The sequence below is a fragment of the Bos mutus genome, chromosome 5, assembly GCF_027580195.1.
Source record: "Bos mutus isolate GX-2022 chromosome 5, NWIPB_WYAK_1.1, whole genome shotgun sequence".
Taxonomy (NCBI): Eukaryota; Metazoa; Chordata; class Mammalia; order Artiodactyla; family Bovidae; genus Bos; species Bos mutus.
The window spans coordinates 38,597,760-38,614,968 of NC_091621.1; the positions used below are offsets into that span (position 1 = coordinate 38,597,760).

Below are 17,209 nucleotides of genomic sequence, written 5' to 3' on the forward strand. Positions count from 1 at the left end.
TCTTCCCAGGCCTATTTCAGCACCCCTTATTTTACTTATGCATCAGAAATCACTTGGATACCTTTCTGGAGAAACAAATAAAAATTCCTAGGCTGCCCTCCAGACCCATGGAATCAGCCTACATAGGCACATGCTCCAGAAAACTTAATTCCCTCAGGACCCTAGTTTTTGGACCTGGAGTCCCCAGATAGTGGCACATTAAAAAGCTCCCCAGGTGTGATTATGGTGCACTGTTAACTTACAGCAGGTTCAAGACTTGGTCCTCCAGATTAAAAAAAAGTTTTTTTTTTTTTCCATTCCTCCAAATACTTGGTACGCAAACATTTTTGATGACCATTTTTGCTTCATCATAATCACTAACACTATATGAACCCCTACTAAGTGCTACCTTACTGTGCTTACAAAATACACAAGACACGACTTATCACTGCTTCAAATAAAACACTGCTGCTCAGGATTAAGCTTGTATTTATTTTAGTTCAGTTAAAACAAACATACAATGTTTCATTGAAACGGTGTAGCACTCTTTGCCAACAAGTCTTACTGGAATTGTTGGCCTCTATAACAGTACAGTGGGGATATTTACATTATATACAGAAAGCTTACCACATCCAGGTTCTCAAAGGTCTTCCACCACACTAGAGCATATTTGATTTCATTACATTAGATCATGTTTTAATGTGATGTTTTAATAGCTAATACATTTTGAAAGTTTAGACCTTATTTAAAATTTAAGAGTTCTGAACTTGCACCAAGTTTTCATGAAAAAAATGTGTTGTTCACATAGTCTGCTTATTGCAAATACAATTTTAACAGTATTTTAAATTTTTAGTGTTTACACAATTTGTCAATTTGTTTATTGAAATCTCTGTACAGGTACTTTTGGGACAATTCTTATAGATACATAATGTGAATTCATCAAAATGCAGTTAAGAAACTTATAAGGATATATACATTTCAACCCAAGACCCAAACCTGACATTATATACAACCTATTTACAAATACATATGGACAGACACTGTATGTACATAAGATTATCATAAATATTGAAAAATAGGTTAGCTTTAATGGATTAATGCTGTTCTATAAATAACATTAGTTATAACTGAAACATCCACGGAAGACAGCAATGCAAAATGAGGTGACAAGACAGTGGTTTTAATACTGAAGACTGCTCATTACTGGGAATTCACTGTTTAGGAACCTCCAGATAGACAAAGATAGCTCCAAGAAAATCATGCAATGAAATTTACCCTTGGCAGTTGATTTGGAACCTCAAAGAGCCAGGGGACTGGAGGAACCTTCCACATCGATTTTTTTTTTTTCATTTCTTCCTGGTTGCCTCGGTATTTTCTCCCAAATAAAAGGATGTAAACTGTAGAGGTATTCCCAGGCAAGTCTTAAGTTACAAAACCAGCAATTCTTTCCAGGAATTCAAGCAGAAGTGCCAATTCTTGGTCTGAGCTAGAGGTGAGGTTCTGGATTCGAATGGAGTGCCAAAAGCCCAATTGAATGAAAGCAGTGCTGTAGAATCCGTCTTCTCACTGCCTTTCGAGATGGTCCCCACTTTCATTTTTGTAGCAACAAACAAAAATGGACCATTGGTTTCACCCAATGGAGCACTACAAGACGTCTTCCAGTTCAGTTCCACAAGGGTCTCTGACTATAGACACATCTTGTCTGCAACTGAGTCACATATAATACAAGAATGCGTAACAAAAATCATGTCTGCCACATTTCTGGCCCTTGCCTAAAACTAAAAATGTTAAGTTCAAGAGAACAACCTTACAGTCAGGTGACAAACTGATGATTCCATTATTTGCTTCCCTCAACCACTAATGGAATTATGTGTATTAGATTTTAGACATTATGCCTAATGAGCGAAGTACCACATTATTTAATAACATATTCACCATACACCATGACATACAATAAATGTGCTCTTAAAGCCAAGTAATTGTTTCACTTCTAACTGGGATTGAAATGGAAGGGTGATCATGCAGTCGGACCAATAGTTACACTCAGGTTGCACTGTTTTCCCTAGCTAACCATTTGTTGGATGTAAACAAGTAATTCTACATTGTACAAGAATGAGATGACAATGCAGTGCACGTGAGTTTTTTTAAAAAGCTTACTGCATGAGAAACCCAGTGGCCTATATGAAGAGAACTTATAGCAAATATAGGTGTAACCTATGGATTAATTAGACCTCTACTGTAGACAAAACATGAACACAACTAAACCATACATTGTCAAGTAATTCACACTTCCATAGCAGATGAGCCATATGAAAAGTTGTACTCTCTGGATAGAACAGTTTTGGCCTACAGCCATCAAATGCCCATTTTCCACTTTTGGAAGCAATGCCAAAAAAGGGCTGGCCCAAAAAAATCCAGAGCTGTCAACCCAACTCTGGAGGCAGATGCAACTGAATAAACCCTGTTTTACCCAATTGCACTATTTGGTACCTCAAAATTAGTTATTTTATTTCCCACAGAAATACCTGCATTATCTTCCATTCTAATAGACTGAAGCCATAAATATTTCAGAGTCTAAATGAACAAAAATATTTGGGGACAGAGAAGAAAAGTGATGAACAGAGTTCACCTGATTTGGTGTAGCCACAATCAACCAATTGTCTTTAAAGGTAAAGTCTGAATGGAAAATGCTCCTAATTACAGTGTAATTTTTCATTATATCATTTCCTCTAAAAATTATTTTGGATTAAAAAAAAGTATTTGGCTTAGTATGCCTACAAAAAGGCAAATCATTTCATAATACTAATAGTAATTGTTTTTAAGTAACAATGATTTTTTTCATGGAATTCACTGACAACTGCTTTTGGATAAAGTTCAAAAAAAGCAATTTTTAAAAAATAAAATAGTGCTTCTGAGGTCTTTGAATATTTTTGGTACAAAAAATAATAGTGTTTTTCTCAATGGTTATTTCAATACTTTGCTGTAAATTAAAAAGAATTATTTCTCACATCGAATGGTTCCATTAGGCACATTCAAGTAAAATCATAAAATATCCAAGTTAAACAATGACACAGCCAAACATGTGGCTTGATTAAAGTTAAGAGTTCGTCCATTCTCTGGAATGGAATAAAATTGTCACTTCCGTTAACCCGAGACTCGTGGTTTGGTGTTAATATCCATTTCTACCATACAGAATAGTTTCTTTAAGAACAAAACAAAACAAAACAAGAGTTCACTTATTCTGCACTCAGAAGAACCAGCGAGGAATCTGCACTTCAAAAGGAAGTGAAACTGAAAATATTAGGTGAAATTTCATAGTAGTTGAGAGCTGTAGACTCAACACTGGCATCAAATGGACTACTGTGGAGTTTTAGAGGTGGTGGTTAATGGCCACCTCCCGGGGCATTGTGGACCCAATCCAACACAATCAAGGCCATGCTTCCGGTCATCACCACTATGCCACTGAGCAGGAAGAACATAGCCTGCAATGAGCACAGAGAAAATGGATTAGCAAGCAACAACACATATATGCTAAATATTCTTCTACTTCTAAAAACTAGGCTTATAGATTCTAAAGGGGCTCCCAGGTGGCGCTAGTGGTAAAGAACCCGCTTGCCAATGCAGGAGACACAAGAGATGTGGGTTTGATTCCTGGGTTGGGAAGATCCCCTAGAGTAGGAAATGGCAACCTACTCCAGTACTCTTGTCTGGAGAAATCCACGAACACAGGATTTGCACTAGTGAGCAATAGTCAGTTGGTCCCAAAGAGTTGGACAGGACTCAGTGAATTAGCACATACAATAAATTCCTAAAAGTATGTCTGTATTATTTCACAGAGCTACAGTTTAACTCACTAAACTGTCTTGAACCATCAAAGTTAAGTAAGGAAAGTCGCTCAGTTGTGTCCAACTCTTTGTGAGCCCATGGACTGTAGCCTTCCAGGCTCCTCCATTCATGGGATTTTCCAGGCAAGAATACTGGAGCGGGTTGCCATTTCCTTCTCCAAGGGATCTTCCTGACCCAGGGATCGAACCCAGGTCTCCTGCATTGCAGGAAGACTATGATCTGAGCCGCAAGGGAAGCCACTGAATGATCAAGGGGTTATCCACAGAATACTAAGTTACTGTATCTTTAAAATCTTTTCAAACTTTCCCTTCTCATTCCTTTGTATCAAAAGAAAAAGTAAATAATTTTTTTTACTAAGTAAACTATTGCAGGCAACAAAACTGGACTGGTATTTTGCATTTTTGAAAGGGAAAAATCTTAACTTTTAAAATCAAATCTAAGTTATCTTAAAAATGTAGCCCAAGCTAAAGCTGGAGGTTTTTCTAAGAGACATGAGTAGGTCTACTCTAATTTTACTCTTCAATTATTGCACCAGGTATTTTGAGTAAAACAAGATAACAGTTGTTGGTTCATAAGCATTTCTAGTACTTCAGTCAGACAACAGTTGTGGAAAAAAAGGACTGAAATGCAGTCTTTCTTCTTCTAAGTATCCCACCAGGATCGTTTGTGGTTAACATATCATAATCTTTGTAAAATCAGTTGTTATTATACTTTATAGTGTAATAACCCCCTGACCCCACTTGAGCTTTGCTTTGAAAATGGTTAGTCTCATTTGACTAAATACTCCATTTTTATTCTCTTTTATACACTCCAGGCCCATTTAACTGCCTGTCACACAGCAGGTGGTCAAGGTTATACTTTTAACCTCTATTCCTATTTCTAAAGTATCTAGCAACTTTCTTGCAATAAACTTAAGAATACATATCAGAAGGCAAACCATCTCTCCCCTCCCCTCCTCCCCCATTCTTCCATCTGTGAAGTACACATTTATAGGTATATTTATTAGAAACTTAAAATGAAACTACAACAAATGACATTTAGGAGACTAAAATTACAATCAGTTGAGGAACTTCTGGCATTAGATTATTATTATTCTTATGGTCATAAACTCTCACTCACCCCAATCTTTTGTACAGACTTCATAGGTTCTTTCTTCACTAACTTGATATAGAATGCAGATGGAAGAATAAAAATCAACATAGCAGCTGCAGATGCACCTGTAAAAACAGCATTGACTATTTCTTAAGAATTCAATGAATCACTTGCTATTCCTTTAACTTTAAAACTCCTGATAATTCAATCAACTTTGATACTTCCCAAAACTTACCAATGAAACCAAAGATATCCCTAATATTTGGTACAAAGATGACAAGCAAATTGGTAAACACCAAGATAGACACTGTAATGACACTATGACGCCACCAACTGAACTCTTTCGATGCACACAGCAAATGAGTTATGGAACTCCGGATCTGCAAAAAATAAGTGAATAAATCAAAACTGCAGCTTTAATCAATGAAAAAGAGCTACAAACAACAGGAACTACACCTAAACAAGTAGCTATTTAAATACTCAAAGTGTACCCCTCCTCTACTGCTCTTTTCCTAAACATCTAAGCATTAGAAAGATCATTATATCCTGAATTATGGGAAAAGATCCCAAGATGTCTTTTAAAGATGGACAAAACATTAACAACAACAACAAAAAAAACCTTTCAAAACCAAAAACCCTTGATACTGCTGTAGTAGTGTTTTTCTTCTTAGAGAACACAAAAATCTCACAAATCTTCATGTCTAACAACTCATTCCTACTGAAAAGAGAGCAGGTGATCACTTACTGGGAAAATGACAACAGGTACTGTCAGGGTGACAGCCACCAACACAGCCAAACGGACAATGAGAAGCAGAATATCAGTTTCCATGACAGAGGAGTAGGTATGAAGCAATTCTGACTCAACGTGTCCTATAGAGAAAGACAAAAAAAGAAAAAACGCTTCATGTGTGTTGTTTTCTCTGGAGATTAGTTAGAAAAATCTAACTTACAGCTATTATCTGCACCAAAGTTATTAGCTACTCACAAAACGACTATAAACTAAGAGGCTAATAAGATTAATTTGGAATTAGGGTTAATGCAATTAAAATAACATTGAAGAAAAATTTTTCTAAATACCTAGGAGAGATTTAGCCACATGACCCCCATTAAAAACAACAGGAGCTAAATAGCTAAATCCCAGGGTTTGGCTTACAGTCTGCATGTGTGTTGTATAATCTGAAGGGAACGGGAGAGGAGAGCCAGGATGAACCTAGATGCAAGCACATCACATATAAAAATGCCATCATATGGCTAATGGTGGATTTTGGAGCCTGTTCTCTAGAAATTACTGATTCAATATACACTACAGGAAATTCTAAACTCTAGGTTCAATTGCTCATCACAAATATGAAATATACTGAAACAGACTGAGCATTTAAAGTGACAGAACTATACATACAAAGTATGAATTTCATTTCATTAATTGTCCTTTTTGTAAACTAGACATTATTTACCGTAAAATGTCAGGTATCCAAAGAGGGCAGCAAGCAGGTACATGAGAAACATAGCAAAAAAGGAAATCTTGGACACATTCATCATTCTTCTACGGCTGCGGCTGCACAAATTCAAAGGAAAATATACATGCATATTATAGCCGTAGTTGTAGCAGTAATCTAGTATTTTTCCAGCTTTTCCAATTAATTTATATAAAAGTTGCTAAAGCACTCACCCTTTAAGCTCTTCATAAATAGGAAGAATAGCAGGATGACAGACAAATGAAAAGGTCAGAATTGGCACAGCGTAGACAGTCTGCAAAAAAATGTGAAACCCTTCTTAACATCCTGATGTAACAAACTCATGCGATATCACAGTCCTGCAACCTACATTTTATACTCATTAATCTTAGAAATCAAAGCTTAAAATGTTTTCTTGCCTAATTAGCTCTTCTAATTTGTTCACTAGGTGTGACCAATATTCTCACTTCTGAATGTGGCAGTTACTAAGATGAGATGATCTTCTCATCTTTCAATCTACTTTAAGATACAAACCAACACTTTCTTCTCAGTCCTCAATAATGAACTAATAACCACGCTTCCTAAAGAGGAAGCTACTACCTCACCTCCCTTTACCTTGGGAGTGTTAAAACTTCCAGTGGGTTGTTTTCCCTATTTTCTTCCCCAAAATCTTTCTTTGAAAACAAAATGATTATAGTTACCTGTGAGTTGAAGATAAAATAACGTGGTTGGCAAGAATCACTTTCAGTCCTATTAAAACCCATATCAGGTAGAAAAGTTGCTGGCTGTGTTAAGCTGCTGTTTACTGTTTCATTAACTAGAAAAGCAATTTCCGCAGGACAAGAAATCTGAAATTTCTTGAAAATCACCTGAAAATATATTATTTTGCATTTGTTAGAATGAATAATGTGACAGGGCTTAGAAAAAGAATCTTTAGCTTTAAAGAAAAATTATACCTACCACAATCAGAAAGAACATCATACACAGCAAGGAAAGGCCACTGGTATATCCCAAATATCCTACAAGGAGGAAAAAACATGGGATTCATTTACTAAATCAGGTTTAGGGCAAATATGACTCAATTCTGTTTCTAAGACTTCAGTGTGGACACATGAAATTTCTAATTCTTATACAGCAAGACGCAGAATTACTTAAAAATACTTGTTAATAACTAAATTGGTAACAACTATCCCTTTTGCATTTTTTATAAAGCACAAGATGTTCTAAATGGCAACCAAGTGCTTGGGCCTTTTGGTAGAATTTCTTGAAGACTGGCAAGTTACGAATGCAATTCTCCAAGGTATGTTTTTGGGGTTCTTTAACTCAGCCTTCATTATTTTCTATTAAGAGAAAGCCAACTAGTTGGTGGAGCTCATTTCAATTCTCTTTAGAGATGGATTTGCTCACCTAAATTCCTCAACAGTGACAAGGGAAGAATGAGCACCAGTGATACCAGCAGAACCAAATAGTCACCGTTCAGATACCACAATCTGAATGAAAGAAAAGAAAACCAAGGTCACAACCAGTCATAAATATCCTCAGAATAACATATATTTCTTCTCACAGGGCTCGTTTTATACTTAAAAAAAAAAAGAGAGAGAGAGAGACAGACAGGTTGGAAAGAGTTATCACTTATTCAAAAAGCCCACATAGGCAGAAACAGCTTTCTAACTTAGTGTCCACAATGAATATTCACTCAGGTTAGAAATGGGGTCTGCAACAGTATCACTTTTGTCCCACTGTTTGCTCTGGGAAGGCTGCCAGCTGCTTCATAACATAAAATGCTTCTTAAAGGCTTGATACTAACGGAGGGAACAAAGCGGCATTGTTAAGCCAGTTAATCTTATCTTTAAGCATTTTTAGAAAATTGTACACCAACTTTGTCATAGCTTTAGCTCACATTTTTTAAATGCTGGAAACAAGGAAATTTTAAAACAAGTTTCTATCAGACATTTGTTAGCAAATGTACTTACTAAACATTTCAACACGGAAATTTTTTCACAGTTCGATAAAATACATAGGCAAAAAACAAACAACAAAACCCAGTCCCCTCCAAACAAGAGCTTATTTCAGGCTGTCAAGAGTATGTGACACCTTGACCCACCTTGACTCCAACAGTAAAAAGATCCCTTCTGAACTCAGAGAAAATGTTATGCACCTCTCTAAAAGTTTTAGCAATGTTTTTTCCTTTTTAGGTAATCAACTATACCTTGCTTTAAATCACTTATTTTCAAATTCTAATTGCCCTGTCAATTCTAACTCAGCTCACTTTAGCAATAAAGACCCCCCACAGAAAACTAACATTTAAAGACCAGCTTATTAGGTTTCAAATGCTGCAGAGATAACCACACTTTTCTGTTTTGAGATATGAGCTGCATGTAAGCAGGGAAGTACATTATCCCTCCTCATGTTTACTTTAGATAAAAACCTGTTAGTCTGCTCGGATGAGTAACTCTGCTGGAAGGACAAGGTTTCTACAGCATGGCCATACATTTTCTGGTATTCTGCATTTTCAACAGATTTTCCAATTCACAAAAATCAGACAGGGATTGATTTTTAATGTAATTCAAAATGTTAGTCCTAACTTAGGTTGGGGTATAAGTTATTCAACTGAATCTTCTGGGGACAGAGAAACTAAGTAGTTTCAGAAAACCTGTTTACATACATACATACATTTGAAATTTGTTATTCAGTTAGCTATCTAGCCACTATCTTGGCCTTTCCTTTGTGAAGTTCAAATCAGTTTCTGGCGGACTTCTTGGTCAGTTTCAACAGGAATATTAACAAAAAATAATTTACTGATAATCATTTTGTATCCAACTTTGATAAAATGTATCTAATCATTTTAGACTGCAATTGTTTCTTATGAGTAACCTTACTTAGCACCTACCCATTTGTATCTTCAATGTTCATTAATGCCTGGATCACCAAAGGTAACTCATATTTCACTATGAAGAGGTAGCTTGACATAGCTGGAGGAAAACAAAATTATACCATTACAAGTGCAAAATGTTGCATGTGACACCAAAAATAGCGTGTCACCACTCTCTGCTACATAAAGAGCAAAAAACTATACCCAAATCATCTTTTAAAAACTCTTACCTCCAATGTTCTGCATTGTAATGGATCCAGATGCTGTGAGCTTCCCAACCATTCCAAATGCTTTATGTCCCAGCTGTTCATATAATAAAGACCCTATAATTTAATTTAAAGAACACAGATGCATGAAGGGAGATAAAGAAAATCATGATAGGCATAATTGTTTTAGAAATACAGAGTGCTACCATACCTCCTTCATTGGCAGTCTTCAGAAGGAGATGAACAGAATACAGGGAAAATATTGACACAAATGTCAACAGAATTCTGATGAGAGAAGAAAAAGGTACAGGGTTATACATAAGCACGTTTATACTTAAAAGATGATTCTTTTTGACTCTATTTAAACATTAAATACAAAACCTGTCCTAATATTTTTGCTAGACAGAATGACCCCAATGATGTGTGTTCACTCTTCTGGCTAGCGTGTCAACAAGTTCTTACCTGGCCCTAAACATGACTGCATCATGTCTCAGGTAATAGCTCTACAGTACTGGTTATGAACAGGGTCCACCCACTGAACCAAAGGTGCTGGGAGACACTGGAAAGATTAACTTTCCAGTGGTAGAGTTATAAGACTTATATTCTGATTCTGCTACCATGGTAATTAGTTATGTACTTGCTACTTCTTTGTGTTGTAATAGTTCCTATACCTATAAAACGCTTTTAACATTTGCCAGTTACTTGGGAAATCCAATTGAGACAAGTTCAGGAAAGGTCTGGAGTTCCCTTGAACCATATAGGTAAGCATAGGAATGGGACTATATAAAGGAAGGAGGGATGATACATGCTAAGTGTCAGGGACAGCTTTACAAAAAACTGTCATCAGTTATTTGTAAAATTGATGGGTGTCATCAGCACACATCAGAGGAGTAACTACTGAGAAGATGTACTATACTGTGCCCCATGGTATGGAAGACAAGCCCAGCACTGTCACAAAGTTAAACAATGTCTGTGTGAGAACAAGCAATCTATCAGTGAGACTGGGCTGTCTCCTCCCTCAGTCCTTTCGCTTGGATGGAACAGGAGAAAAAAAAAGAATAGAGAAGAACTAAAAGGTTCTCTACTCAGTCACTAAGTTTTCCTTTAGGGCACACATTGTCTCTCATTCCAGCTTTCCTTTCCTCCCCACCAGGCAAGCCGAGAAAAACAAATTTCTTTTTATTAAAATGAGCCAACAACAACAACAAAAAATCAAAACAGGGAAACTCATAGAAGACTCTGCAAATAAGATGACAGTCACATTTTCCAAATTCTGAAATGGCAAACTGAATAAAGTACCATTTAAGGTCTGGCAAAGAAATAGATGTCTGTTAGTTAAACATAGCTGGTGGCATTAAGCTGCCGTTCCAATGCCAAAAGTTTAACGGTGTCTAATCTGCAGTGGCAATGACACCATCAGCCTCATCGCTAACTGAACAAAGCATGGCTTAATCAAAAACAATGTTGAAAGTGTGCTAACAAACTCAGTCCCTCTTTTACACAGAGAAGACGAGGAATGAACAGACTCCATAACCTTTGAGGTCACTTTCAATCTCAAGACTGGGTCTTCTTTATAGGGTAAGCTACAGAGTTGTTTAACCAGATGAGGGCAGCCACGAGGCTTTTGGACCATTTACCTTTATACCTCGACATATACTGTGTAAAACAGTGACGGATTTAAAACTCACTTTAGCATTTGTGATATTATTTAGCCATTTATTGAATAATCAAACATTCAAACACTACTAAAGTATAAATAATTTCAAAAGTGCAAGGGTACATATCAGAATTCTGAGTTCCTTTATGAAACAAAGGTAGCATTTTACCTCATGTAAATTCTGCACCACAACCACACTGGAAGCATTTAAAAATTGCCTCTGGTTTTTACATGAAGAGTTAGGAAGGGTTTCAAACATTTAACAATGATGCCATTCAAATACCCCACTAAAAACTTTGAAAACTCTGGGGTTCTTTCTATGTAAATTCCTGGCTCTTGGTCTTAGACCTCAAAAAGCCTCATGGTTGATGAAGCATGGTGAGTGAATCCTAGCTTCCAGTGCTCAAAGCCACACTTAACACATGTGGAATTTCACCACAAAGCAGAGTTTTGCAAAGGCTTGCTTTTCTTTTGATGAACATTCTCTTCTGCTAGAAAAAAATAACTTGAGTAGAGGCACCAGTCAGCTAACTAAAATAAGACTGTAGCAAAGAGCGAATTCCATGCTCTGTGTATACGTAGTTTCCTTGTCTGCACAGTAAATCACCCTAAAAAGAAAGTGCCTTAGCCAGGAGTCCACTGTAGCCCAATCTTAGGAACAATGATACAAACATCGCGGAAACATATATTCAAAATCACAGGTATTTTTCTTTTATGCTTTTTTCCTGGAAATAAGGTCCATAGTTTTATATTCTCCAAGAGTCAGTGACCCTAAAATGGTTAAAAAGCACTGTTTGAAAGTCTTCTCCTGCTCCAAAATCCTATTCTACGTATTCACAGGGGAAAGCACAGGGAGTAACTAATTCTAACTAGACAACTAAGAAAAAAAAAAAAAACCAAAGCAATTCAAAGCAGATATTTTTTAAAGTAGTCACATTTTGTTGTGGTAATCACACAGACATGGATTTAAAAAAAAAAAAAAAAAAACCCAAAAAATTGAGACCAAAAAAAAAAAAAAATATATATATATATCACATATGGGTTATTTTTTTCGGTGTCCAGAAAATTACGACTCACTTTTCTTAAACATGTTCTAGGTTAGACAAATACCATCACACCCTATATATTAAAAAAAATAAGTTGTTTTCCTTATGTACATAAGAGGCCACAGGTCCTTGGGGAAACTGTCAATTTACTAAACGGAGTTGAAGGTACCATGCTTTTTAAGTATTTCTTGCTTCAGAGTTTGCCAGAGTAAAAATTTTACCCTGGATCCATCCACAGTTCTTTATAAATACCCAATCCCTATTCAACTTTATTCCCTCCGACTCAAAGACTTTTCGGATTATTAGTTTTAAAAGTTGTCCTAATTTTCCCTACCTAATTGACTTTTTTGGTATCATGCAGTTATGTAGCAGAATAAAGAGATTATTGGATTTCTCACATTTTAAATTTTAAGCAAATGATTAAGTCAATTACTGCAACTGTAAATTCAGTCTCTGGAGCCAAAATATATGCTGTATCATCATATTAACTGCCCTGCGTGGCAGACTCACTACTTACACATACTTACATAAAAAGAGCAATTCCAGTATTAGCCATGGCATAAGAAAGCCCAAGGATTCCACTGCCCACAATCGCATTGCTCAGATTAAATACTGACATTCCAAAGGAAGTAGTACCTGGATGCTACATAGAGGGAAAAGGATAACCAAACATATAACAATAATTAAATGGAGAAAACCAGCTTTGGGCAAGTTAGACTTGAAATCTAAAAATAAAACTATTCTTTTACTCCATAAAGCCACAGAAACACAAATGATTATTTTTAACTTACAAAGTCAGTTTCATACTTCTTCTTCCCCAAATTCGATTCAAGTAAAAAGTTCTGGTTTTCAGGATCTACATCGGCATAATGGCTACAAAACAGAAAAACAAAAAAAAATCCTAAATTGGTTGAAATACACAAAGGAATGCTTCAACACAAAACGCCCCCGCGTTTAGCTGTCACATATTTTAAATGCATATTAAGTAGTAGTCGACTTTCACACGACCTGAAGGCGTGTTCCCATACAACAACCAGATAATGTTCCAGAGATTACACGCTCTCTCCAAATGCTACAATAATTTTAAGCAACAGAATTCTACGTAAAGAACTTCCGATGCACACAAGCCGTTTTTAAAAACGCACACATCTCCCACCTTTTCAGAGCAGCTTGTTTGGTGGGGTAGGAGTAGTTGAAGTCGCTGTTGGAACTATAGCTGCTGCTGTCCTCATCTGGGGAAATATTGAACCTTCCCATTTCAGCTTTCTTCATGTTGGGCAGCGGGAGGAATCGGACGCTGAGTGTAGTGCTGAGTTCCTTTTGTCCTTGGAGACGCACGAGCCCGCGCGGCTGCCTGTGAAGGTAGAGGCGGCGCGTCAGGACTGCAGAGCCCGCCCTGGTCACGTGACACCGCCGGGAGGCGCAGCGCGGCTGATTCATCCCCCGCCAGGCGAGTGGAAAAGTACCAGCCGAGCGCGAGGGGCGGGGGCGCGCGCCGAGGGGCGGAAAAGTACAGACCGCGAAGCCGCCGAGAACAAAGATAGTCCCACCGCAACGCTGCGCCCGCTGAAGCCCGCGCCTTCCGGGACCCTAAGGACCCTCTCCCGCGCAATTTAACGTTTTGCCCTCTCTATTAGCCCAAGTTTTACGAAAGGGGCGTGGGGGGGAGCTCTGTTTCGCTTTTCCCGCAGCCTCCTTGGTCGTGCACAGGCACGCAGGGCACACATCCCATCCAGATATTTGGCTAGGTGTGCATTGCATGTAGCCCAGGCACACAGCTCCCCGTTTCCAGCATTTACAATAGCAATGCCGCGTAATCCTTTCACGCCTGGAGCCCCCAGATGGGGAATTGCCTCTGCGGCAGACAGACTCGAAGGGGGCGTTAGGCGGACACGAGTTTTATCCCAAGAGGAGCAGAGGGCGCGCAGAGAACCGAGGGTTTGTTTACACGCGCACGCCCGTGCCCTCGAGCACACCCGTCCACTGGCATTTGACTCCCAAGCTCTTCGCCCGGCCGGCCCCTCCTATGCCCGGAAAGGAAACTGATGCAATATCGATCGCCGATTGTCAAATGTGCCCGGTATGTCTTCCCCAATCGTGGCCTCTGCTACATTAAAAGCTCGAACCCACATCCGCCCTCCCCCAAATTCCAAGACCCCTGGATTTAATTGTTTTTATTAAATCAGTCACCAGACTTGTCGCAGTGGAACCGCGGGCCTGGCTGGCTTCCCCTCCCCCTAACGGGAAGATGCGGCTCCGATCTGGGCGGGCACACGGCCCCCGCGCCGCGCCCCTCCCCCGCCCATAAGAGGACAGTGACCCCCGCTGCAGGCCGGGATAGCAGACTGGCCAGCAAACCGAAAACGCCCTCCCCGGGAAGAAACGACACCCACAGCTGCCTTCCCTCCGCGGCCCCTCCCGGACGCCCCTCCCCCACTCCCGCCCGGCCCCCGCGGCTTTTGCACAGACGCCCCCGCGCGTGTTACCTTGGTGGTCTGGGTTCCTGTATCCCGGAAACAACACGCAAAAGACTTCGGTGAGTTTTTCTCAGTCAACAAAAATCATAAAGAAAAATAGAACAAAACGAAAAACCCAACAAGAGCCAGGAAAAGAATTTTAATTAAACAAGGAAATGGCAAGTTGCCGCCCCAATCGTCCGGCGTCCGCCGTCTGAAGGAAAGGCGCGAGTGTGCGGAGCGCGTGGTCGGGCTGCTGGCGGCGGTGCGAGAAAAGCGCTCCGGGACGGCAGCGACGCGCGGCTCTGAGGCAGCGGGGCGAGCGGTGGGTTTTAGCGGGAGGACGCGTCAATGGGCGGGGCCCCAGCCTCCCGAGCTTGCTTTTTTGTATATCAACACTACCTGGGCTCCGCCCCCGGCCAGCCTGGGCCCGCGAGGCCCCGCCCAGCCCCCCGCCCCGCCCCCTGCCCCCCCCTGCCTCCCTGCCCCACTGCGCCCCTCCCGGGTGGCGGAATCAAGCAGCCTAGCCCCGCCTGCTTCCTCCCCTGCTCCTTCCAGGCTAACTCCACTCTGCTGACTCTGGTCAGCCTGAAAGACCCCCTCCCCTCGCCCGTGCTTTCCCCTGTCTGTCCCTTTCAGCCCAGACTGGTGCCAAATATGCTCTTTCTCCAAATATGCTCGTGTCCGAGTTACCAGCAGGCTTTCCTTTCTCCTCTAGGCTCTTTGGGGACACATCCCGCCCATCCAGTGCTTTTCTGCATGTTATTTTTATGATTTACAGGGGGATTTTCTCTCGCACTCTTGGGCCAACGGAGCAACGTAGTCTCCATGGTAGGTTTCTGTTCTCGTTCTTTCTTCTCGTTTCTAGACCTGCTTTCATTCTTCAGAACAAGCCTGATTAGGTCGGTTGGCAGCTCCATATCGGGATATCCTTTTTGTACGGAGATGGAAAACCCTATGAAGTGTAAAGCGACATCCTGCCCGGCAAGCCAGACTCTTTGCAAGGGTCCCCAGTGGGCGACTCGGCTCCTCCGAGGGGGTGTAGGATCCCGTTTTTCCTTCCTGGACATGTTTCGCTCATTCCACCACCCCAAATGAAGAGCTCTTCTCGCCCTCCTCGCCTTTCTCTCCTATTTACAGAGGCACTGCCTCCTTTGGAATGCCGGTGCTCCCCTTCCAGTGTGGATGTGTTCTTGCTTAGCCAGGCAACTAGGGGGACCCTTCGCTGTGGAATACTCGATGCTGCCGGAAAGGCTGGAAACAAAGGCCTCTTAGGAGAGAGAATTGTTGGTTGAATGAACGAATAAACAAACGACCTGACCTACTGCTCTCTTCCTTTTGGAGACGTGGGAGAGACTGAGCAGGGTTGGGTGTGATCACAATTTTTGCTTTCAATGTTTTCCTGAGGAAATCTGTACAACTGTTGCCATGACACGTGAGGATGCAAGCCCTTGGCTTGCACCAGTGTGTATGATTGACATGGGAGGACCCGATTCCACTTTATACTCCTTTCTTCCCAACCCCTTCAACTGGTCAGACCAGTCTCACCTAAACAATACTCTTTCTTGCTTTAGAACCCAACTTCCCATCGCCATCACTCAGGGCTTAGTCACTGAGCCTCAGGAAGGCTTCCTTCCTCACCCCTCTTATTCCAAGGACTGTTTGCTAAACCGTGTGGTGAAAACGTTTTAGAACCTATGCTGTCTTGTACCCCGAATTGTTCACGTTTGTAGTCTTGTCCTACCAGGGAGACTGTGAGCACGCCAGGGCAAGTTTGGCATTTGATACACAATTAAGACTTTCACACAAATTCCCCGATAACACTGATCAACTCTTCTAGACTGGACAGCAATCTTAATAGTGGGTTAGGAAGGACTCCTTGAAAGTTCCTTACTGTCAAGTTTCAACTGATGAAAATCAAAAGGTCTTAAGTCACTTCTTCATCCAATTTAGTCCCCTGCATAGTCTGAAGTGATTGTGATTGGCAAGTCCTACTCTCAGACTAGTTCTCTCCTCAGTTGAATTTTTTGGTGGTGTGTATCACAGTGCATGGGCTTCCTTGGTGGCTCAAACGGTAAAGAGGTGGCTCAAAAGGGCTCCAGTGCAGGAGACCCGGGGTTCAATCCCTGGGTCAGAAGATCCCCTGGAGAGGGAAATGGCCACCCTCTCCAGTATTCTTGCCTGGAGAATTCAATGGACAGAGGAGCCTGGTAAGCTACAGTCCGTGGGATTGCAGAGTTGAACATGAGTGAGTGACTAATTTTCACTTTCATTATAATGCATGCTTAAGGGAACCTTTAAATTTGACTCGTGTGTGTGTGTGTGTGTGTGTGTGTGTGTATGTTGGGAGGAGGGCTGTAATCTTGTTCTGATTTTTCTATGACAAGAACCTGAACAGTAAATGACAAAAAAGAGGTGGAGGTGTTGAAACATCAATTTTTCCATTGGCAAGTTTGATTATATCTGATCACTCAAGTGGCTTCCAAGTGAGGCCTCATGTGTTTGAGATTTTGCTCTTACACTCTAGAGTAAGAGCTAGTAAGGGCTAGAGTGCATGGGACATAGTGCTGCTGCTGCTGCTGCTGCTAAGTCGCTTCAGTC

At 40.4% G+C, this 17,209-nt stretch overlaps 1 protein-coding gene across 1 annotated transcript; it reads right to left on the reverse strand.

Annotated features, from left to right (window-relative positions):
- Nucleotides 1-451: 451 nt before the first annotated feature.
- Nucleotides 452-14,937, reverse strand: SLC38A2 (solute carrier family 38 member 2). The gene is made up of 16 exons (XM_005903247.3): nt 14,639-14,937; nt 13,309-13,506; nt 12,944-13,025; nt 12,680-12,795; nt 9,661-9,734; nt 9,474-9,566; nt 9,262-9,343; nt 7,779-7,861; nt 7,332-7,390; nt 7,073-7,240; nt 6,587-6,666; nt 6,372-6,472; nt 5,663-5,787; nt 5,153-5,297; nt 4,945-5,042; nt 452-3,461 (listed from the first exon to the last, which is right to left on the reverse strand). Exons 2-16 carry the CDS (start codon nt 13,422-13,424, stop codon nt 3,363-3,365), a joined length of 1,521 nt encoding a protein of 506 aa, XP_005903309.1. The 5' UTR covers nt 13,425-13,506; nt 14,639-14,937; the 3' UTR covers nt 452-3,362.
- Nucleotides 14,938-17,209: the final 2,272 nt, after the last annotated feature.

Coding starts and splice junctions, on each gene's coding strand:
- SLC38A2 (XM_005903247.3), bottom strand. CDS start 13,424: ATGAAGAAAGCTGAAATGGGAAGGTTCAATATTTCCCCAGATGAGGAC. Junction 13,026..13,308: donor AAACAAGCTGCTCTGAAAAG/GTGGGAGATGTG, acceptor TCTGTTTTGTAG/CCATTATGCCGATGTAGATC. Junction 6,667..7,072: donor ATTTTATCTTCAACTCACAG/GTAACTATAATC, acceptor ATTTTTTTGCAG/ACTGTCTACGCTGTGCCAAT.